Raw genomic sequence first — 25251 nt, 5'->3', positions numbered from 1 at the left:
GAGAAAGAAAAGGCAGAATAAACAGAGACAATGGAGAAAGGGCACTAGGGAATACATTTTTTAAGTGAGGAGAGAAGAGAGGTATAAGGAAGGTATGGGGGCTCAGAGGACAAGTGCTGACACCACAGACGGAAGCCATGATGGGTAAATGAAATAACAGGGGTAGGGGGTGCGGGAGAGTATCTCATGATGTTCCGCTACAGGAACATGCAAGTGAGAATTATGCTTTCTACCTTTTCAGACCCAAACTTGGATGTTACAGAGCTTTTAAAGGCTCCTAATACCTCCTCCTAGTCTGGGGTGCTTCTCTTGAATTTTGTCTTGCAATTTCCTCTACAGTATCTGTCCCACAAGGCGATAAAATATCACCAGTTAATCAGTGTGACGGAAAGGCCAAAAAGAGTCAGTGAAAACACCTACATCGGCTATTGTTATTGATATATAGTTATATGCAGATTAAGTGTAACGCAGTCCCTTTATAAAAGCTACTGGATGCCCTGAGGTTCTGCTTTAGGAATCACAATGACAACAGAACATCTGCGGTGCCTGAAAACATCGCTTACTGAACAATTTCTCACAGAAACTGAAGTCAGCTGCAGTTAGTCCATGTCCAGGAAACCAGACTTCACCAGGGTGATATCACCCAGGTGACATCAGGATGACTGACACCACTTGGACACACTGAGGGCCAGAGCATGCTTCTGACTCTGCCCTTGGCTTTGGACTGCTAGAGACCAAATCATAACTAGTGACTGGATTTCTTTTAGCGTTCAAGATGAAAGAAAGATGTGAGTGCAAAATAGAATGGGACTATTTAAAGCTCCTGGCCACATTTGCAAAAACATTAAGATACAGAACGGGCTCAACTTCCAGCTCATCAGGGACACGGTGTCCCTAAAAGGAGGCTGACTCTCAGCAGGAGATTTCCCCCATGAAAGGGTGACTTTTGGCATTTTCCATTCACATTTTTCCATCTGAAGTGAACGGAACTAAGCCGCATGAAGCCCCACCTGTCTCCCCGGAGACCTGGAGCCGCTGGCCGTTGCAGAAGGCACCCCGGCCTCTCTGGCCGGTGTACAGCCGCTCCTCTGTGCAGTGGTAAATCACTCCAAATTCAAGCTGTGGGGAGCAGAGGCAGAACAGAAAACAAATGCCATTCACTTACTGGACACAAAAAATAACAATAATTCAAAGGTGGAGGTGTTCTAAGCATTCTGACTAATGCAATGACAATGTGATACACAATATCTTTCAAAAGGGAATTTAAAAAATCAGCATCTAGATTTAAAATTAGACCTGGATATAAAAGCAAACTTTTAAAAAAATAATTGTATTTAAAAATATATGAAAACTAATAAAATTATATTAAAAATTAACATCACAATCAAGCATTAGTAACTGAAAATTATTGAAAAAGCTTAATTCTTTAGACACTTTTTTTTTCCTTGGGAGGAAAAAAGGCTACTTATGATTCTAATCAAACTCCACAAAAACCCCTCAAAATGCTGCCAGCTAGCAAGTTCATTGGTTGGGTCTGGTGTTTGTGACTGTACACTGGTGGCCTGGCCGTGTAGTGGACGACACCCGATCAAGGGGAGGTCGTCCCACTTCTTGCTTCATGCCAGCAAAGGCCTCAGGGCCGCCTGCTCACCCCAGGGGCACAGGCCGCCCACCACCTGGTTCTAGGACTGACTTGGATTTTGGAAGCCCTTTAAAGCCAGGGGTACACGAGGGAGAATGGTTAAGTTTTCTGGAAGGCTATAGGCCCTCCGTGAGTGCCGACTGAACGGTCCTCCTCAAAAATAAACCCTATTCCTGCAGCGTGGGGAGTCCCTTCCACTGTGGTCGAGCTTAGCCCCGGCTGGCCAAGACTTTGCTGAGGCATTTAGCCTGCATCTCTCTTCATTTTCCAGAGAGAGGAATACTTGGCTGACCCCCAGACCAAGCATACTTGCTGCTGTTAACCCCGAATAGTGAGAAGTCAGTAGAGGAAAGGCACAAAAACACATGGGTGTCAGGTAGCATTTTTTTCACGCTCCTCTCTTCTTTTTATTGTTCCTTATTGGGAGGCTGTGGTCCAAGGCCTCTTCAATGATTTATGACAGCGTGGCTCCTGGTCAGTGCTCGCCTGCTCAGGGATGAGCCCCCTTTGGTGAATCACATTTGTCTTCCTGGAGCTGCCCTTGGGTTCTGTGATTCAGTTGACAGTTATAGATGCAGTTTTCATTCTTCACACATCAGTAATTTTGAGAGGTTTTTGTGAAGTTTGGTTAGAATCACAAGTAGCCTTTTTTCCTCCCAAGGGAAAAAAAAAAGTCTTTCTAAAGAATTAAGCTCAACCCCCTACTCAATTTAATGACAACATTTAGCAGAGAAATAACTCTTTATCCAAATTTCAATATTAAAATTCTTGCTTATCTTCATTTTAAGTACTTTTATACAATTTCCATGCTAGGTATCTATGCCAACACTGAGGATTACGATGAAAAATGGTATGCTAAAGGAGGACTGCTTTGGAAAGGCACTGAACCTCCGGTCTTATTTAACTATAACCATAGTTACTACAAGGAAATTAAGGCTTTTCTAAGTGCTATTGCTTATACTGATTAATAAAGTTTAAGTCTCGATCTCAGGCCTTTGTTGTAGGCCTTCTGATGTTGCTTAGGTCCAAGGTTCTATGGGAATCCTGAAACAGCCATGTTCTCACACTAACAGCTAGAGGAAGATGAAGAAGACTTAATAGAATATTGGGATTAAAAATGTCCTCTAAAAATAATTCTTTCTATGTGTGACTAGATCACACGCCCCAGAGGTCAGATGGAGACTAACTTGGACAATCTGCGCAGAACTTCCCCCTTCCATAGTCGTGTCACAAAAAGACCAGAGTGGAAACAGGGGCCAGCCCCAAGCCTACACACCCAAAACCGGTTTGAATTTGTTTACTTTCTCAGATTTGAAAAACGCATACTTGAATTTACTAGTCATGATTAAGGCACATGACAAAGAGAGAAAAACAGGAGTGCAGAGGTTGAAACCGCAAAGCACGATGACTAAACGAAACCTGAACTGGAGCCCTGGGGACCCAAGGGGCTTGGGGCCCCAACTCAGGGGCCCCGCCCACCATGTACCTCTTGGTTCACAGCAAATCCAATGCTTACTGCCACAGTTGGAAATCTGCAAAAGAAAACAGAATGGTTTACCCTCTAAAACATAAATGGCCTTGTGCAAACCAATATGCAAACTCTTAGGAGCCTCTGTGTGGCTGTGTAGCATCATCACTCGGGGCACAGAAGGACTTTTCTATAGTGTGGGTGAATTTGTTTTTTAAAAAACGACTTCCCACAATTTCACTAACTCTTTCCAAGACAGACAGGCTTAGCTGACCATGTTGTAAGATGGCTGATCTTGAAAGAAAGCAGTATTCTGAAAGTCACGTTAAGATTGATGTAGTTCAACAATGGCCAAGTAACCAACTGAGAAGGATTGTAATAATCAGCTTTCTGGTTCTCAGAGACCAAAAGGGGACAACTGAGACCTCTAAAAAGGACAGACCCATGTCCCAGGCAGGGTGAAGAAGGGTCCCTAGGAGGTGACATCACAGATGCCAGGCCACATCCTCCACCCAAAGACTGGGTCTGGGCGACAACAACATCCCTCCTTACCTGGTCTCCAGCGTGAGCACCCAAGCTGCCAACAGCAGGCGTGGGCCACAGCAGTTGAAGGCCAGCTGTGACGCCGCTGTTTGCCGGTAGTTTTATTTTTTAATTTTGTTGTTGTTGCTCTGCATCTTAGAAATAATCTCTCCTTTATGTGAAGACCACTTAACAAGTAGGAACAAGGAAAAGCTGAGTACTGCTAAACTATAGGAAAACTATGAAATCAGTCGTACATGGATCTGAACCCTGACAGCCAAGGTGGCAGCTGTGTGGCGCTGTTGTCATTGGTGGCTGGCTCACTGAGCAAGCGTCCTATACGCCAAGCTAGGCTTCAGTCCCCAGTTCCAACTCTCAGAAGAGTTTTCTTCCACTTGCTTTAGTCCCAACACTGCCACTGTTGGACTTAAGGATGAACAGTTCTCATCTGAGCTGGAGAAGCCGAAGGCTTCCGGATGTCTTTAGACCTTGAGAATGGCTGCAGCTGTGGCCCTTGACAATGTTCTGGAACTGTAAGGGTCAGCACCACAGGCGGTGGTTTTCTCCAAGTAGTCTCTCTGGCCCACATTCCCCTTGGCCCTGGGGCTACCAGGGCCCATGAAACACCCTCAGGTGGACACGTGGCCTTTACCATGGGGCTCAGTGCCCCCTGTACCCATTACCAGCACACTAGAAGGGCGAGTGAGACAGAAATAACAGGTGCTCCACTCAGCAAACACATCTGAGAGAGGAGACCTGTGATTCCTCATGAACTCCCCACGGGGGTGTCAAGCTTTAAATTATAGTCTGGTGACACTGTTGCTGTTACTCACTGGATAGTACTATGCAATTGCCTCAAAAAGGTTTGACTTACCTATATCGGTATGACTTAATTCTTAACATAATCCATGTGATTAACGTGTTACAACAGAATCGCCTTCCATATCTACATATAAACATACCATTTGAGGCAACACATAGAGGACAGCATCAAGAGTGAGGACCCTGTCACCTGTACTTACACTTTCTCACTTTAAGTAAGGAAATGAAGCATTTCCTCATCATCTATGGCAGGGGCTCTCAAAATGTGGTCTAGGAATGCAGATCCACGAGCTACCCCAATACACTGAAAGGGGACCCGGGGACTGGCCAGGAACCTGTGCCAACCAGCAACCTGGTGATTCTAAGCGTGTTCCCATCAGAGAACCACCCTCAGTGGAAACCACTTTCAGTGCCCATAGTTCCAGACAAGTGGGTATAGTTCCAATGCCTTCCCCACTGGTCAGAGCTTCTGGGGCCACGCCCCCATCACCTCCCCAGGCTCTGCGGCTCATTTCCCTTCCCCTCCTGCCTATGGCCCATCTGACCTCCCTACAACCTACGGTTTTTTGGCTGTCGTTAGCCTAGTCAGATTAGGCCTGGACAGCTTCTAGTGGGTTCCTCTTCCTGTCTCATGGTGATATGAGGTTTGCTCCCACCTCTGAAGGTAGCCCTGGAACATCCTTCACATGTCCCTGTCTATACCCATACTCTGGCAGCTGCTGGGCTGCACTCACTTACTTTTTAACGTTGCTTGCTTCTCCAGCGATCCTTCTTAATTCAACCCAACATTTTAAACATAACAAACACAATGGTTTTTAAACAAGGGAAGATTTCCTACATGCTCTGAGAGTCTTTCACAAATGGAAAACCTATTTTAAAAATATCAAGATTTGATCACCTTTTTAAAGAGACTATAAACCTACTAGAGCTTTACTTATATACGCTTACCTCCAAAAATGCTACTTTGGAAAAGACAAAATCTTAGAGGACAGTTTAGCCATTAGAATGAAGTGATGCGTGCTTATGGAGTTACCAATGCTCACCTATGCACAAAGTTGCAGGTGCCGTCAATGGGATCGACAATCCAAGTGGGGCTGGGGGTGAGCACGCACTTGGCCCCAGCAGCCGCAGCCTCTTCTGCAATGAACCTGTGGTGGGCAGGAGCTCAGCCTGAGAAAATGCACCAAGAACTCAAGACAAAGTGCTTCAAACTGCTTCTGGTCCCATCAAAGACAAAGCAGACACAGTAAAGAGATTTCATTATGGTTTCTTCGGGTCAAACAGAGACAGAGTCTATAATAGGCCATCTGTGTTTCCATCTGTCTGCTGGTCGACTTGGTAGAATTTAGAAAACGCAGTGATACCTCAATGTAGGAGTTTTGGAACACAATACAAGAAATACAAGAATGAAAAACCCTGGGAAGCAGATCTTATAAAGCAATGTTTAACTCTGAACTTCAGTCTGGAGGCAAGATGGTCCAGGACACACTAGAAGGAAGAACATGAGGAACAATGGCTTAAGCTCAGATTCTCCTGCCAGTAGTGCTATAGCCTGAGGCAGATGGCTTCCCTGGACCAGGGACATTAAATGTCACCTACAGCTTACACCTCCCAGGTATGTTCTCAGCCTGATCTGTTCTGAACTGCAGACAAGGTAACAATTGCATCTGTGCCCACCTGCCCCCACCATACGGGATAGTGGGAGCTGGCAATTCTCCACAGAGGCCTTATCCACTTTGGCCTCTAGCCCAGGAACTTGGGGTGGGCAGCCCCACAAGGAACTCCTGCCGCCTAGGGACCTGAGGGAAAGGAGAAAGTGGGAGGAGAGTGAGGTTAAGATATTTCTGCTCCCTCTCTTTGAATGCCCCGCCCCCCATCCACCAGTGAAAGCCTTTATTCCTCCCTTCTCTTTCAGGCTCTGGTGCCTCCCCCTCCCCCAACTCCAGCAGTCCCCACAGGAGCATAGTCAGCCTGCTCCCAGCCTCAGGCCCATGCACCACCCTGCACCAGCTATAGTGGGGGCCCCTGTTCCTGGCTCCCTCCTTTGTAATTACTCCTCTGTAGTCCAAGCTCGCCTGGAACCATCCTCACTTGAGTGGGCCATGTATTTCCTGTTATGATCCTGAACAGGACAACTAACATCTCAAAATTAACCTGCTCAAAAGGGAGCTCCTGGTTGTCTTTACTCATGTCTATTTCAGCCAAAGGGCACTGCCAAGGACCTAGTTGCTCAGGCCAAAAACTAAGAAGTCATCCTCGGCTTTCTCTCTTGTCCTCCTCCCATCTCCAACCCTCCACACAGGCTCAGCAGAGCACGGTGAGAGTCACTGGTATGCGCATCGCAGCCACCACCTATAAGCTGGTGTCCCTGCAAAACTGGCCTCTGTTTAAACCTCCTGAAGCTGTTCTCGGGAATAGTCTATCTAGAGCAGATAGGACAGTGCTTGGTACATGTTCCCAACTGTCACAGAGCCAGGTTCACCAAGGGTGGGTCCTCTGCCCCTGCACTGCCTTGTCACTAGCTACCTGTGGCTGTTTATATTTAAATAATTTAAATAAAATTAAAAAGTTAACTCAGTTCCTTAATCTCACTGGCCACATTTCCAGTGCTCACTAGTAACATGGGCTAGAGGCTATCACAGTGGACAGTGCAGGCGGAACATTTGTCTTCGCAGGAAGTTCTGTGGGTCAGTGTTGTCTTGTCTGTTATATCGTGAGATAAGATTTGCATTCTGATGTCACTTTTCAGTCAATTATAGTGCTATCATATGCACTGTAACTCATCTGGTCCCCAACTCTGGGACTACTATTTCCGTTTCATAGATTATGAAATTCATGCTCTATATGCACACAGTCATCTTGCCCCTTCCATCTCATAAATTATCTGGAAATGCATCAGTATATATTATGAGGGTACATATATCATTTTCAGGTTGCTGATTCTACCTTCTCCACCCTGTGGTCTGTAGAGAAACCCATGCAGGAACAGGCAAAGCACTGAGTTTGGGGAGACACCTGAGAAATTCACACCCTGAAAAACGACAGCTATGTAGGGAAGCTCTGTGAGCACCATCTGCCCCCAGAAGCTTATAATCTAGAGTGTGACCAGATGGAGTGAGTGCTGGTTCCTTGCTTTTGTCTGCTCCATGTCACCTCCTCCTGCTGGGAATTGCCTCCCTACCATCACTTCCCTCCATGGGCCATTGGATCCTTTGGATCACATAATCTAGGCAGGCAAGTCTAGTTGGAACAAATGGCATGGTGAAAGACACGGAGCAGTGAGAGGAGCCAAGCTGGGCAGGGCACGGCCAGGCGGTGAAGCTCGAACTCCTAAACGCAGCAGAAATGCAGGTGAGCTGCACAAAGAATCACTCCACTTAGCTGAGGATTAAACATGGCAATGACTCTGCTGGTTTCTGAGCCAAAGATTTAAGGACTTAAATCTGTTTTCAATGTCTTCTTCTGTAGCTACATGATTTCCCCCTGAAATGGCTTGTGATTATATTCTTAAAGAAAAGGGTCCACACCCTAAAGCACACACATATAAGAACCAAGTGCCAAAGCCTAAATGGGGCACAAGTTCAGTAAAGCAGTGACAAGACATTCCTGAGGTCAAGATGGGGATGGAAATGACTCCTATGCAAAGATCGGTTCCTAGGAAACTGAGAAGAAATGTAGAATTTTTTTCCTTTTTAAATTAAACCTGATTTCAAGTGGGAAGCTGACACCTGTCAACACTGGAGGGGGCCTTGCTGGGGTCTCCCAGAGGGTGGGAGGGAGAGCCTCTTGCAGGACTGACATGTATCATGCATATCAGAGAGCATGACCTGTGGTGCGAGCCCATCCACTTGGCACACTGACAGGGTTCTCAGCACACGCAGGGCCAAGAGGTCTGTTAGTTCATTAGCAAAATGTGTGAGATGTGGTCTCGGGGTTCGCTGGCCACTTATCTGCAGCAGCACCTATAACGCTCCTGTTAACACAGCTTGTGCTGTGCCCAGCATTTCTGATGGGAGCAGCTCAAAGCACTCGTACTGAGTCCTGAACTTTTTCAGCAACTGGTTATTCACGCCCAAGAATTCTCCTCCTCTTGACCCAGCTGCCTGAGTGAAAGGAGATGGAAGGTGCATTGATCAACCCCCTGCTTCATGCCTGTGGGCGGCACTCTGGGGCAGGGCCTTCCAGAGGCCGATGGGGACATGGACTCTGTCCACTCTTGAGGCACTAAAAATACCTCAATGATAAGTATGAGAGGGTGTAGAGTTTTTATTCACTTAAACCTGATTATCCTTGTGTGGGAAGCTAGCACCCATGGAATGGGAGAGAATATTCTTCGGCTCTCCATGGAGGGAGTGTAGATGTCAACTTGAACACAGGGAAGTGAGAAATGAAAAAGCGAGACCTTAATAAGAGCACTGGAACATCTACATAAACTCTAATACAAATAGAAACAACGCATGTGACTAAATATGGGGAGCTCAAGGGCCATTTCATCACCCTATCTAATGTGCAAGAGGAAATAGCAACCCGGGCAAGGTTCAAAGTTTGGTGACAGATTAGAATGATACATTCTAATTTGATTTAATTTACTTGCCTTTTTTCTAATAGTTGTAACATAATTTTGACGGCCAAATGTATCTGGGACTTTCTTTCCTGGCCAGTTTATTTACTCTGTGACAAGGTCAGGGTCACTTTTCAGGCCACTAGGGAGCCAATTCAGTTCTTTAGCCTCTTCTCTCAGGCTGCAGCCCGCCCCCGCCCCTGCCCCAGGGGCTCTGCTGCCCTGGACATGCATGCCCAGCGTAGAGCACGGTGGAAATGTGAAGGGAAGCGAGTGTCTAGCTGGCAGTGGCCAAGAACGTATTTTTTCCAAGTCTAGGACTGTGCTAGATATACTGCAGGGACCACAATGGACAGGCCTCGTCTCACCACGGAGGGCCCAGACTGAGGCAGGGCAGGCGGCTGTGGATACCAAGCAGTTCAAGTTGCTGTCCTCCTCCCTTTGCCTGTGTCAACCGAGACTAAAGGGACAAGGACAGGTATATTATATGTACACGATTCGGTGATGCTACTGAATATTTTCAAAGGTGCAAAACTTGGATCTAATTCAAAATCAACTGATAACAGGTTTAAGCATCCAACAAAGGCAAAGTCGGATGGAGACTGTTAAACTCTCAACCTTGACATGCTAGTTTGCTTTCTGTCGGCACCACCGTACAACAACATTGGTGCAGAAACCAGAGAGCTGACATTAGTTGGGTCCCTCACTTCTAGGTGAGGAGTTTGAGACCCTGAGAAGTGGAGTAACTGCCAAAGCTGGGGGCAGAAGCAAGTTTAAACCTTACTATTCTTTGATTTGGTCTATACCTGTCTTTCAGATCAGGGACCCAGACTTTGGATTTCATGAATGAATAAAATGAAATAATAAACCAGGGAGCCTATATCAGGTTGTTTCTTATTTTGTTAAAAACAAAACAGTTGCAATCTATATTTAAAATTCTTTCATGAAAGACTAAAAATGAGGAAAGACATAAGCTGAGAATGAAAGCCCTTCCTAAGAAAGGGTGAGAGGCAACTTTCTCCTAACAATGTTTAAGGGATATATGGAAATGCTCTGAATGCAGAAAAATTATACTATTTTATTTTACAATATGAATGCAATTTTTTTTCTCATCATAAATTTATCTATTTTTTTATATCTAAAACAATTTAATGCCCCAAATTCTGGTACTTTCTTTTAAATCTTAGTCACTGGCAAAAGAACGAACTTTATTATAGTTATGTTTAAAAATGATTTCATCTAATTTGAATTTTCCAAGCACACTGAGCAGAGAACAGGAGCAGTGACATCTAGCCTTGAGCTCTGCCCCAGCATTGCTCTCAGGGCCAAGAAGGAAGTGGTGGTAAAGGGTGGGGGCATCTCTGCCCTCACACCTGGCTGGCATGAGCTTTCAGAGTACAGTTTGGGGACCGCTACTCTAAATCACTGATTCTTGGTCAGGTGTGTGCATCTTCATCTTCCAGGGCTTTTCAGAAATGGAGGCCTGACATCAGCAAGTTGGAAATGCTCCCAGATAAGCCTGACACACACCCTAGGTCAGGTCCACTGCTCTGCATAGCTTTCCAAAGGGGCTTTGGAGCCTGATTGTCCCCTGATGACTCTGAGACTGCCAGGTGGAGGTGGGTAAAGCCGCATTTACTCATATAATATTTTTCTGTGACTTTTTTTTTTCACACTGACTTTTATCCTGTGATATGCAGCAATGAATAAATTTACCTTGTAAAAATGGAACCCACACCCCATACTGACACAATAGTAGATCCAAACCATTAGCAACTGCCGCCAACACATACAATAGGGCATATAATTTCAGAGTTCAGTTTGTCAAGAGTACTATGTAATCTGATGGAAAAACTCCAGAGCCCTGATAACGCCTTTATGTCTAGTCTGCAGTGACCTCAAGGTTCTTTACCGGACTCCATACAGCCAACCCCACTCTCATTTCTGTAGTAGGCACCTAGACCAATCCCACCAAAACCTTGAGAACCGAAATAGTTCCTCAACCAGCAACAGCTGGCTACAGCTTTTCTCCTCTCAAAGAGTAAAAGCAAACTACATAACTCTTTTGACATTGCCTTCTAATTTAGATTTTTAAAAGTTAAAAAATTATAAACACTTTAGAGCTTATAAAAAGTATAACATGTGACTTCATACAGAAGAAGGAAATATGAAATAACAAATACTCAAACACAAAGGTTGTCAACAAAACAAAACAAATTTGATCCACTGACAGAATTTTGAAGGAAGTTTGAGACCCCGAGATAACCTAACCAGGAAATAACAGAGAAAAAGGAGGTAAGTTTGAACACGGGCTTGCCCTTTCTTTCAATTAATTATGGACAGGGAAAAAAGTCTACTATGCCTACCCTGTGATAGAAGGATGCTGAAGAAAACAGCCTTAGATATTTCTGCTGCATAAGTACACAGAATCTGACTGTTACAGTGATCAATAGCCAGAAATCCAATACCTGGTATTCCAGTTTTAGCAATTCTCCACAAAAAAGGAAAGAGACCCCTCACACCCAAAACAGTGGTTTTCAAAGTCTGTTATACAGAACTCTGGGGGTGAGAAAGGGGCCTGAAGACCTCAAAGACGGTCATGCTCTGGGATCTGTGGCTCCCATGGAACTAGATCCAAAATACTGTGTGAATATTTGAATTTTTCTGAAGAAAATATTTATAACTTGCATTGGATTCTCCACATAATGACCCCCCCCCCCAAAAAAAAATTAAGAACTGCTGCTCCAGAGAAGAGAGCAGGGGTCCTCATAAAGACCTAGGGGAGGACGGCAGCCTTCCCTGTCCCATGCTTTGGCCTGGCAAGGGGAGAGTGCATCCCTGAATACCAGCATTGGCACACCATCAGGCAGTGCACCTGGACCCACACAGCTGACGGCGCCATTTGGGGTCAAATCCTTTCTGGAAAATCTGAATGGCGCCACCAAACAGACACAGGCTGCCAGGGAACATTACTGTTCCACATCCCTCCAGAAATAGACTATGTGGCTTAGCAGAGGGGAGCAGTCTCTTCTCCGGAGCATGCGTTGTGGAAAGTGAAGCCTTTTCAGTTTTTAAGGTAATATTAACATGAGCGTTGTCAAGATGGTAGTAAAAAGAATGAAAACGAGGTCTGTTTGTCTACCATGCAATCGAAATATCGGGGGCAGGCAGTGAGGCTTTTTGTTTGTGGTCTGCCCACAACAACCAGTGGCGCGGCCTCCCGAGTTAGACCCTGGCCTTCTTTATGAACGTGGCAACGTGTTCCTGGGTGTTTTACCTGAGAAATACACGCACCTGTGCGAAGGAAACCTCTTCTGCAGCTCAGAGATAATTAAATCTTCCACAAGGTGATCTGTTTCTGTGACAAGATCTGCAGCTGATGTTTTTGTTGAGACACGCTTTTCCTCAGAAAGGGCTTTTCTGATGATCTGAAATAAAAGTCCAGGAAGGTAGGTTAAGCTGACATGCATCCTCTTTCCCCAGAAAAATGGGGTCTGTCCTCCTCAAAGGGGCCAATGTGACATTGGCGAGTGCTGGGGAGAGGCGGCGGGCATAGGCCTATGGACAACTTATTTCTGTCATCACTGACAGGCCTTCGGGGCTTAATGTTTAACCCGAGATTTTCTGTTCGGATTTCTAGTGAGCCTTAATTACCCACTATCCTTTTTATGAGAATGACAGACTTACTTCTTCAAGTTATTTTGTTCTACAAAGAACAATTTTTCTTTGAAGAAAAAGAAAAACATAGTGGTTTTGAAGAACACAAAACTTCATCCAGTGTAGATGCTATGTAACACCTTTGCCTCATAAAATCCCATGAATCTGAATTTATGAGATTTCAGTTTAAGAACCTCTTTTCCCCAATTCAGTTTACGAATCACATAAAATGGAATATGCTCTTGCATGCAGATCACAAATGTTCAGACTGAGAAGCCTGGGAAAGCTAAAATGTACTTCAAGAACAGGAAGGCACTCTCCCTGCTGCTTTGTGTCAGGGCATCACTGACCATCCATGGATGATGACACGCACATGAACTGGCTTTGGTGCCAAGCAGCTTCACTGAGCCCTCAGGGCTGAGCTCACAGGCAGGTTCTGCAGATGTGCAGGCTGCCAGCATATCCCATCTAAACCCACTCTGGCTAAATATAGGGTGAGGAATGGAGGGCACTCAACTTCCAGCACCTCCTGCCTGGCCTAATCCCTGGGAGACCCAAACAAGAAGGTATGTGGAGTAGTTAATCAGTCACGGGACACTTCAGGAAGGTTAGTTCTATTTTGTGAAATAAAAAGCACCCCTATTCCAGTTCAGGCCTTATCATGACACCTAGTTAGGACACCTAGAAACATCTTCAGGCATTTCTTCCAAAATCGGATAGCACCCTAAGATCCTGCGTTTCTTCCCAAAGCACCTCGATTGCTTAGTTACTCAGACTTGACATCCTTTATCCCTCATGACACTCATTTTCTAACCTTAGATAAGAATTTCCTGAGTAGCTTTTTCATGTCCAGCCTGTGCTATGTACTAAAAAAGCTGAAAAAGAGGCAGGAAGAGATATATCTGGTAGCCTACAAAGAGGAGATACTCGCATGGAATTTTAAAGAATAAGCAGGAAAACCTCCTAGATATCAAACAGTCCCCACTTTTTAAGTTCCTCATAGCTACCCCCCACCCCCATCCTAGTGCTGACCCAAACAATACTGAGCCTGGACAGGTTTTGCATGTGTTTTTCATCTTGTTGTAAAAATAACAGACACAAATTATAGAAAGTTTGGAGTGTAATATATTTTGTAAATAATATAAAAGACAAAGCATGTAGTAGTTATACATAACATCACTAAAGAGAGTCCCATTCATATTTCTGTGCCAGCCCCCGGACTGCCTGCCACCTGGGGTCTTCCTGCTCATCACTATCAGGTTCATCTCCTTAAAACACCAATTTGCACATAGCAAGCTCCCGTCAAATAATCTCCATGGGTTCCTTGTTTATAAATTTCAAACTCCTCAAATCAAGCTCATATAACATCCGCTCTACCCTCTAGGAATCCCTAAATTTTGAGCTAGTCCAGACCTCCTGTCCATAGGTCACTTGGCAGTTCAGTATGGTGTGTATGGGTGGAAAGAGGCTATTATGAGGTGTGTGTGTGTGTAGTTTATGTGTGCGTATGTGTATGGGAGATATAAAGTGTATATATGATGTGTGGGGGGTTATATGGTGTGTGTATGGGGACTGTGTGGTGTGTATATGTTGTGTTGTGTGGTATATATGGGTATGTATGCATATAGTTAAAAGAGAGAAGGGCACCCTAACCAGAAGACATACCACCAGAGCTTCTCCAATTTTAATGTGCATGAGTCACCTGGGGTCTTGTTAAAGTGAAGATTGCAGGTGTGGGTTTTGTATCTAAGATTTGCATTTCTAACAAGTTCTAACAAGTGGTGACACTGATGCTGCAGGCCACAACTGAGTAGCAGGGGCTGGAGCAGGGTCTTGACCCTATTGTGCACCTCTCTACCTCTCATGCAGGTAGATGTGGGACATTCTAGGACTGCACCTGAGTCCTGGAGTTTCCACGGTGAGAGGACACGGGCTTCGTTTTCACTTGCTCTTACCCCACATGTGCTAAGCATTCATACAATTCAAGGTCATGATTCCAACTATCCACCCTATAGTCTCTATGCAGAAGTTGGATTGATGATTTTTAAACAGAAATCAGCTTGTATCATTTTAATGCTTAGAATTATTCAATGGCTTCCCACCATTCTTAGAACAAAGCCCCAGATCCCACAGGACCAGGCCTTCACCACCCACTAATCTTGCCTCCCACAGGCCACCCCCACGCTCACTCCCTTGTGCCACTTTGGTTTTCTGGTCCATTCTAACCAAATTTGTTTCTGTCCGGCAACTTTATACTACCTGGTTCTTCTGTCTGCAACTTCTTGCCATCTGAAATCATCTTGTTTATTTCATGGTTGATGAAATGTCTCTCCTCACTGCACATGTGCTCCAAGATAACAGAGTTTGCTCTCTTTTGTTCCCTGCCACACCCCTAGCATCTAGAATTGTACCTGACACAGAGTAGCTACACAAAATTCTTCGAATCATGAATAAAATACACATCGGACTGCTTGAATAGATTCTGCACCATTTGATCTACCTGGACGACTAGTATTTGTGTGAATACTGACCACCTTGGTCTGTCTGTCTTGTTCTCAATGGCTCCCTATTGCTCCAAGGATAAATTAAAGTCAAAGCCCCTGAAGGTTTCATGCAACAGCTTTTGGGGGCTGGCCTTCTAGCAGAGACAAATTTGACTTTGAAGAGCCAGACTTCCCTTCTTCCTTTTAGGAGCAGAAGTCCCGAGTTTAGCAAGGTGCACAGCCACCTCGACAGTCTGCATCTCTCTGCCTCTCATGCAGGTAGATGTGGCCTGTAACCAAGTTCTGCCCAAGAGGATATGTGTAACTTCTGAATCACAACCTCAGAAGGCCACTGTTTGCACTCCACTTCCTCTTATTCTTTTCCCCTTTGCCATCAGGTGTGACGTGGTCAGCTGTGGTCACATGAAAAAAACCGCCTCCTTAGAGCAACAATTAAAAAGAAACCTGACTTCCTAAGCAAAATCCTTGCTCCCCCAGACCTCTAAATAGACTTCCATGAGAAAGAGAAAGAAATCTGCCTTGCTTCTGTCACTAGTGTCTGTGAGGGAAGCCAAACCATCAACCTAACAAGTACAGGCCTCGCCTAACCTTTGCATTCTCATCTCCCCCTCCCGCTCCTTATTGCTCCATAACTGTTATGCTCCAGCCAAATTGCATCATTCACCCTAAAGTCTCCTTTTGACAGAATTGCCAGCCTTCTTCTGGCCCATGTGTTGCTTCCTTTGTGACTCAGTTCAAATGTCACCTCCCTAATGAAGAGTCTTCAACTTCTATGAGCAGAGCGGGGCATCCAACCCTTTAAGTGTGCTCCTCGGGCACTTATACAGACGATACAACTGGCTCCTAAGGATTCCAAGGCAGTCCACTCCTGATTAAGGATTCTCATCTGTCGTCTCTGTATCCACCTCCCACATGCGGATTTTGCAGCCTGTACAGTGGGGTCTCAGTGAACAACTGCCGAATGAATGAATGAATATTTCTTGCTTGCTGCATACTGACCTCACAGGTCACTAATGTCTGGAAGACTTTTTAATAAGTGTTCTTGTGAAGCTGTATCTAGCCCCACTGATATTTAAGTACTTGATCTTCCAGATCCAAAATATATACAACTCTACTACACTGAGGAGATACACATTCAGGGGCCTGTGTGGGCAGTTTGGGAAATGTCTGATGTCATCTGGGCACACTTTCCAGAGGAAACAGGCCCTTACCTACAAACCATACAAAAGAGGGTAGATGTATGGATTCAGAAGGAGCATGCTGCATTATGCTCTTTTTTAAAGTATTTCGTTTCTGTTTTTATTAGTATTATTGTTGTGCTACAATCATTTCATTGTGGCATGTATCATAAGAAAAGCCACGAGCTTGAATGTTCCTGTGTCATTAAGCAGCAGGGTAGGTCACACTGTACTCATGTTCACTAGCAACTTGCAGTGCAGTGCTGCGGCCAGCCCTCTCTCACCTGCTGCTGTTCCTTCAGGCCCTGCCTCACCATCTGAGGAGAAACTGCAGCTCATTCTTGGCTCTCCCCTCTCATCCAGTTACATACTCAAATATTTAGATTGCATTTCTGAATTATTTTCCCAAACTACACCGCCTTTCTCACACTGCCTACCTTTGCTTGCCTGCACTGCTAAAACAGCCTCCAAACATCCTTTTATTTTGTTCCTCTGAAACACCATCCACCCTGTGCAGAGTGGCCTCTCCGGAAAGCGGATCTATGTCCTGCCACTCTCTATAGCTTGTTGGGCTCACCAAGGAGATGGTGGGCCCATGTCCGGTGTGAGGTCCCCCATGACCAGCCCTGGCAGCACTCAGCCCCGCAGCACCCTGGGCCCTGTCCCCTCCTTGCCATGCTTAAGGGTGTTCTTCCTCCTGCACCTTTATGTCTTTGGACTTGATGTTCTTTGTGCCTGCAATAGCTGTCCTGGCTACCTCTTGTCCATTTGTCCTTGAGGACTCAACTCAAGCCCATCTCCTCAGGAAGCTGTCTGTGTAGCCTTTCACCCACTCATCATGGGTGAAGCCCTTTCTCTTGGGTTAGTGGTTCCCGTAGCACTGAATGCACATCTCAGTTACTGCACGGACTCCAGTATTTCATCACTGACAGCCAGGGGCTTGCACTTCCACTAGACTTTAAGCTTCCTGAGGGCAGGAGCTCTGTTTTTCATCTTAGTAGCTCCAGACCACCCTTCCCTACAACACTAAGTAGGTTCTACTATCCCCCTCCTGGACCAAGACCTATTGGGGCAATATGCATTGTAACAGGACTTCACCAAACTTAGCTGGTAGATTTTCATACATGAGAAAGTTATAAAAATTAGCTTCCTTTCAGTCACCAAAGAGTTAATGGCAGTAAGTCAATCTAAAAAAAAAAAAAAACTAGCCAAAGTAATATAGAGGTTCAATGTAAACCCTATCAAAATTCCAATGACGTTTTTCATAGAAATAGAAAGAATAATCCTGAAATTTGTATAGAACCACGAATTGAAGACCCCAAATAGCCAAAGCAATCTTAGAAAAGAACAAAACTGTAAGCATCACACTCCCTAATTTCAAACTATATTACGAAGCTATAGTAATTAAAACAGTACAGCACGGGCTTCATACAGACACAGAAATCAATGGAACATAATAGAGAGCCCAGAAATAAACCTACACATACATGGTCAATTAATTTACCACAAAGGAGCCAAGAATATATAATGGGGAAAGGAGAGTCTCTTCAATAAATGATGTTGGGAAAACTAGACAGCCACACATGCAAAAGAATTAAACTGGACCACTATCTTACATCATGTACAAAAATTAACTCAAAATGGATGAAAGATTTGACCATAAGACTTGAAACCATAAAACTCCCAGAAGAAGACGTACGCGTTAAGCTCCTTGACACAGGTCTGGGCAATGATTTTTTGGAATCTAACACCATAAGCAAAAGCAACAAAAGCTAAAAATCAACAAGTGGGACTACATCAAACTAAAAAGCTTCTGCACAGCAAAAGAAACCAACAAAATGAAAAGGCAACCTATCAAATGGGAGAAAATAATTGCAAATCATATATCTGACAAGAGATTAATATCTAAAATATATAAAGAACTCACACAACTCAGTAGCAAAGAAATAAACGATCCAATTAAAAAATGGGCAGAAGATATGAATAGACATTTTTCCAAAGAAGACATACAGATTGCCAACAGGTATATGAAAGGGTGCTCGACATCACTAATCAATAGGGAAATCTAAATAAAAACCACATGAGATACACCTCACACTTGTTAGAATGACTATTATCAAAAAGAAAAGAAATAACAAGTCTTGAGAGGATGTGGAGAAAAGGAAACTCTGTATACTATTGGCGGGAATGTAAATTGGTATAGCCACTACAGAAAACAGTATGGGGGTTCCTCAAAAAATTAAAAATAGAACTACCAGATGATCCAGCAATTCCACTTCTGGGTATTTATCTGAAGTAAACAAAAATTCAGAAAGATATACGTACCCTATGTTCACTGAAGCATTAATTACGATAGCCAAGATATGGAAGTAACCTAAGTGTCCATCAATGGGTGAATGGATAAAGTTTATAGATACAGAAAACAGACTGGTGGTTGCAAGGTATAGGGGGAGAAATGAGTGAACTTGTTTTCTTCTTTTTTTTTTTAATTTAAATAAATTGAATAAAAATTTATTTTAAAAAAATGGCAGAGTGGCTCAAGCTATAGAGCTGGACTGCTGGGTTCAAAAATAATGACAAAAATAATAAACATTTTAAAACGTGGAAACTGTAGTTCTTCATGAAGAAAATGAATATAAAAAATTCCCATCTAGAATGTAATTCTTGGTTCCATCCATTTCATAACATCAATAGGGAGTACAGAAGATAAATCTACAGTTTAGCAGCATCAGCCAGATCTGAATTCGAACTCCACTTGGGAGACCTTGAGGGAATTAACTGAACTCCTCAGAACCTTGGTTTCCACATTGGTAATAACCATAGTATCTAAGACATTGGGTTGTTGTAAGAGTGAAATAAGAAATTGTATGAAATGGTCTGATAGGAAGCTATTAAAATAGTCCAGGTGAGGACTATTAAGAGTTAAATACACACGCACGCGCGCGCGCACGCGCGAAAAGACCTTCATCCCTCCAAATAGTTATTGGTGAGAACATGTATCTGACAAAATTTAATGACTGATGACCAAAAAATAAAAAATAAATAAAACCTAACATATACGTAATGTACAAATCTCAAATGGGGTGCTAAAATACTAATTTAAGAAAAGTTTAATTTCTAAATTTTCCCACATGGAGAGGAAAGGTGGTGACAAGGTTGTATTTTTCAAATAAACAAGTATTAGACTCAAATGGCCCTGCCCTTTAGCCACAGTCTCATCTACAGGGGGATGGCCTGTGGGACTGCCAGGTGAATTAAGTGCTAAAAGTCCTTTACCATGGCTATTTTTCTCAGTCTTAGAGATTTTAAACATTCTCTTTCTGCCGGTAATAAGTCAATACATGCTGTTTTTTAATTGATGTTTTCCAACTACTCACTAACTGTGCATGCACTTCACAGACCTCCTGACCTGGGTTTCTCCCTTCAAATAACATTCTGTTAATGTCTAATGTACAAAATATGGCCTTCAGTCACTGAAACCTGAATTTCATATCTAAAAGGACACAATCAGCTCCGGCATCAGAGGTCTCATTCACAGACATGTCCAAATGTCCCTTTCTTGTTTCTACACCAGCTTAGCTCTGTGTTACTGTCCCCAAGTCAACCACATAATTGTCATGCATCACTACAGAGCAACTTGTGTGTGCCCCAGAACCCATGGAACACCTTGCCCAAAAGAACTCTGCCAGAAGTAGGGTTTCTAATAGGGAACATGTCTTTCCTTTTCAGATCAGGAAAACATCGCTACCAGAGGTATCACTACTAGACATATGGTACTGATGATACTGCCACATCTCAGGTTCTTGACTTATTGAACACAAATGAGTGATATGATGGTTAATTTTATGTATCAACTAGATTAAGCCATGGGGTACCCAGATATATCACCAAACATTATTCTGGGTGTTTCTATAAGGGTGTTTTTGGATGAGATTAACATTTTTTATCAGCAGTAAAGCAGATCGCCCTCAATAATGTGGGTGGGCATCATCCAATCAGTTGAAGGTCTGAATAGATGAAAAAGACAGACTCTTCTCTGATTAAGAGAATTCTCCAGCAGACTGTCTTTGGACTTCAAGTGCAACCTCAGATCTTACTGCCTTCAGCTTTCAAACTGGGACAGTGGCTCTCCCAGGGTCTCCAGCCTGCGGATTGGACCTGATGGCCTCCAAATGGTTCTGTTTCTCTGGAGAACCCTAACACATGTAACAATCAATAAAATCTACAAAGTAAATCAGATACCCTGATAATAATGTGGCTATCGCATGGCACAGTGGTCGGCAGTTTACATCTGTTAAAGAGGAGGAGTAGTTGGTTAAAACAGAGGTGGGTCAAGCACACCAGATTCTCCTGGCTCACATGCCAGTGAGTCTCAAGGCTCTACAATGTAACTGCCTCCCTCTTCAGCTCATGGTTACATTTCCACAAACCTGGCATATCTACTTTCTAAACTCCCATCACCCCTCAGCCCATTGTCTTCCTTTGCACCCCAGCACCTCCTCTAAACCAACCCTGCCAGGCACTCGGCCAAATTCAGGGATATTCTTCACTCACATCTCAACTGTATTCTCTGTGTCATCTAACCCTCTCTGCCAGGGCCTCTGAGACCACTGTCCTCTGGTGCTTATCCCTCAGACCATTCCTTACAAGAGGTTTCTCCAAGAACTTGGGCTGGGCCCCACCCTCAGAAGCCGTGCTCACTGGAGACCCCACCTGCTCCACTGCCATGGCCCACATCACAACAGTGTTGGTCCTCACACTTGCTGAGGGTTTACTCTGTCCCAGACACCATTCTAAGCAGTTCATGAGTACCAACTTATTTAATCCTCACAATAATTCTGAGGTAATAATAATTATCATCTTTGTGTTAAAGATGAAGAAACGGAGGCACAAAGAAATTAGGAAAGCTGCTCAAGGTCATACAACTGTAAGTGCAGGAAAAAGAATTCCAACGCAGATGCTCCAAATCCTCCATCACTAAACGGACCCAACTCTCCTGAGCTGTGGTCATGAATGATGATTTCCAATCCTTCTCTGGTTCAGAGTTTTCTCTAAAGCAATGAAATCCACCCAATTTTCCAAGTCCTCCCAACATGCAGTTAATTAATCATCAAGATTCACCTCGGTCAGTCTTGAGTATGACACCTACCCGCAACTCCGCTCTTCACTGAAGGCCTCCCCATGACCCCCAAACTCCTCCCACCCAGTTGCCCGACCCTCTTCTTCCACCTTAGTCTTCAGCCATGGTTCATTTCTTGCAGTTCCTGGGTGCTGCCTTCACTTTCACCCCTTGCAATGTCTATCTTCTTTGCCTTGACTCCTTTCCTGCCTCTTTACCCTTCCCAAGCACATTGCCCAGCTTTTCCGGGTGACTCCTGCTTTTCTTTATAAAGAAACAATTCAGGCATATTTTTCCAGGAAGCTGTCCGCAGCTCCCAGGACCTGGGATCACCCTCAGCACAGCTGAGCAGACTTAGGCTTCTGTCCTAGGGAAGCCCATGGGGGACACCCTGCAATGCCTGCTCAGTGCTAAATATACCCGCCCAGGTGGCTAAGGCACTGCCCTGGCCCCTGGGGTTGGGAGCTGGGACAATGGACACAGGACACTGAGATTGGATTAGCTACACAGACATGACACCGTCCCTCAGATGAATTCTTCCCTCATCTCCCATGGGAGAAAAGATGTGAGCCAGGCTAGCCTTAGGTTCTGGCCCAATGAGGCTGCGGGACAGGGAGGAGCCCGAACTCAAAATTCTCTTTTTGTTCTCCAAACCGCAGGTTCCTTGGGCCTGAGTTCTCCTACCCAGCCCCAGACGCCTAGGGCTGGGGGTGAATGGGGCCTGAAACCCAAGTTTCTATTTTCTGGCTAAGTGGTCAGAGTTTAGCATCCTCCCGGCCCTCCCAGCCCCAAAGACAGAACTGTCCACTACTGAGTGTTTCATTTGAACTAGCCAGTAAAGATCTCTGTAAATATCCACAGAGGACAATTCACTTCCACGTAGGGGTGACACCAGCCTTTCCTTCAATACCTTTAGTGAGATGAAGGTGGAATTTTGCTGACTCACTCCTGCACCAAGGGATGGGCTGATGGAAGGAATATGGGTGCAAACGCCCCTGAAAAATACACTCCTTATTTTTCTCGAACAGCTTTTAACAAAATGGACACAAGAAACATGCCACTTTCCTTACAATGATGTAAAAGAAAAATGATGGTTGGCCTTGCACACAGGGTCAGTGAGTTGTGGGCCCTGGACACTTGGACCCAAAAAGAAGCAGCTGCTACTCTGCACATGCCAATTGTTTTCTCATGGGGAAACATGAGAAAAAATTGTTTTCTCCGCCTTGGCTGAAGTTTTAAATGTCAAAAGTTTTAAAATTGTTAATGCAGGCTGACCTCCACCCCATGGAGCTAAGCGAAAACTGGACACCTGGGGCCATGGTGAGGCAGGGCACTGAAGGCGAGAAATAGTGAAATCACTACCTGCCATCTCCTTTCCTCCAGCGGTGGCCTCACTCAGCCCAGGCAGGAGGGTAGAGGAGTCTTTTTGGAAGGAAAGAGCAACCCAAGACCTCCACATACTGACATTTGGGAATCTTTGTGTTAAAGATGAAGATGACATTTCTTCATCTTTAACACAAAGATGATAATTATTATTACCTCAGAGGAAAAACCGAGAGCTTGACTTGGGATCATCCTGTGGCAGAGCCCATGGATGGATAAGCCTGTTCTCTTTCTGTTCAGGATCTGGCCTTAATATCATCTCAGGCAAATGGCTCCCAAATTGGAACCTCCACCCTTAACCTCTTCTCTGACTTCTGGATCCAAACTCAACACCTCCACTTAGAATAATCCACTGACAATTCAAGCTAAACATGCTGGAAACACAATACTGGATTTCCACCTCCAAACCTGTTCCTCCTAGTTTCGCCATTTCAGGAAACAGCAAATCCATTCAACCAGTTTTTCAGGCCTGAACCCTTGAAGGCATCCTTGGTTCCTCTTTCTCTCACACCCTGATTTCAATCCAATAGCAAAGCTTGAAACTCACCTTTTGAAATACATTCATTTTTTACCATTTTCTTCACTACATCCCAGTCAAACCCACTCTCATTCCTCACCTGGACTATTTTAATAGCTTCCTATCAGATATATGATTTTGGTCCCCCATAGCATTGTAGGGCCCCATACTGCCCAGGGTGGTGTCCCTATCGCCCAGCAGGGCCCCACATGGGACTCTGCCCAAAACCTCACATCACACTCAGAGTAAAGGCTAAAGTTCTTTCCAGAGTTACTCTATAAATATTTGCTGAGTGAATGAATAAATTTCTAATCAGCGTTTTAGTACCACCATTTTAAAAAGAGGATATCAGGGAGGCCAATAAATACAGACACTTAAGTTCATTAGTTATATGAAACATGCAAATTAAAACCACAATAAAATACCAACTCAAACCCATCAGAATGGCTAAAATGGAAAAGACTGACAATTCCAGGTGTTGTCCAAGATGTGGAGCAACAGGAACCCTCACTTACTTCTGACAGGAGTATAACTTGTCATATCCGCTTAAAAAAGCTACCTGACAGAATTTCATATCTGTTGACACAGCAATTTCACTTCTATTATTAAGTATATCCCCAGCAGAAATATATACATACATAACCAAGACGCATGCAAGAACGTCCATAGCAACATTACTCATAATAACTCTCAACTGGCCACTATCCAAAGTTTCCTCAAGAGTTCAATGAACAAACTGTCAAACACTCACATAAGAAAATCCTATACAACTGTGATTCTCAAAGTGTTTTGAAAATGTAGTTTGATCTGGTTGGACAAAAGGCTCGTCCCAAGATCAGCAGCATCAGTATCAGCTGGGAATTGGGTGGAAATGCTAATTCGCTTCAGACTTAGGGAATCAGAAACTGGGGGTGGGACTCGGCTTGCCCTGAAAAGCATTCTAGAGCCTTCTGACACAGGCAAAAGTGTGGGGACCACTTCTCTACAGCAACAAAACTGATGAGTTTGACCACACTGAGATCAGTAAAAATTCTGTTAGGAAATTGGAAGATAACTATCTACAGGCACATAGAAAACTAGCAAATGAAAAAACTTTTATTTATTTATTTACTTACTTACTTAAAGAAAAATACAGGTTGCATAAGAAAGAAAAGAACCAAAAACAATACTGTGTTGGCAAAGCAAACCAGACAAATGGGTGATACTGGGTTAGAGCCCACCAATGTGTACTCTCTGCTCTGGGAAGCCAGAGGTAGACTGAAGAGCTCCACATTCAGAGCCCACCATGAGGAAAGCACACCAACCAGACCGGGGACAAACAAAGTGGTTGGTAGCACAGGGGAGAAGCACAGGACAGATGAGGAACGTAACCGGTAATGTCATTGAAGGCAGGGGCACAGGAGCCCAACCTGGGAGGGAGAGTATGGTTTCCAATACACACAGGCAAGGAGGGGAGGAAAATGCAGTGTGTGCTTTGAAAATGCAGAGTAGTTTGCTCTGGCTGAACAAAGGTCTGTTCTACCCAGGGAATGTTGAAACAATGGCCCCATTTCTCAAGACTAGGTCTTGGGAAGCATAACCCTCATGGGTAGTTAAGGTAGTTAGAGAGGTGATAAGTCTGGGGTACTGAGGGTAGAGTCCTGGGTTTTTGTTTTTCTGCTTTGTCCTGAGATTCTGTCACCAGTAAACAAAGAAGAATTTACTGTGGAGCTGATGACACTGAGTCTTCAAGGCCCTTTATTTGAGTGAGGCTCTGCTAGGGACCATAGCAAAATGTTAACATGGTGACACATAAACACCTTTTTTTAAGTTTGCAAAAGTCAGCTCCTCTGATTGTAAATATAACCTCTCTTTACATTATGACCTCCCCTCCATCAT

The 25251-nt window shown here is 44.2% G+C and overlaps 1 protein-coding gene across 3 annotated transcripts in view; it reads right to left on the bottom strand.

Moving 5' to 3' along the window:
* IMPA2 (inositol monophosphatase 2) overlaps window positions 1-25251 on the bottom strand; it is a 42982-nt gene that overhangs the window by 13991 nt on the left and 3740 nt on the right. For 2 of the 3 annotated variants that reach the window (XM_011381298.2, XM_023523978.1), the window contains exons 2-5: window positions 12310-12443; window positions 5498-5602; window positions 3129-3174; window positions 1011-1119 (exon numbers count right to left, since the gene is read on the bottom strand). In XM_011381298.2, the coding sequence (XP_011379600.1) occupies window positions 1011-1119; window positions 3129-3174; window positions 5498-5602; window positions 12310-12443 (394 nt within the window). The remainder of the gene's footprint in view (window positions 1-1010; window positions 1120-3128; window positions 3175-5497; window positions 5603-12309; window positions 12444-25251) is intronic. The other variant, XM_011381299.2, reaches the window with a different exon arrangement.

This window comes from Pteropus vampyrus, unplaced genomic scaffold, assembly GCF_000151845.1.
Source record: "Pteropus vampyrus isolate Shadow unplaced genomic scaffold, Pvam_2.0 Scaffold434, whole genome shotgun sequence".
In the NCBI taxonomy this organism is placed as follows: domain Eukaryota; kingdom Metazoa; phylum Chordata; class Mammalia; order Chiroptera; family Pteropodidae; genus Pteropus; species Pteropus vampyrus.
Note: the sequence above shows the minus strand (reverse complement) of the source record. Positions and strands in the feature narration are given on the sequence as shown.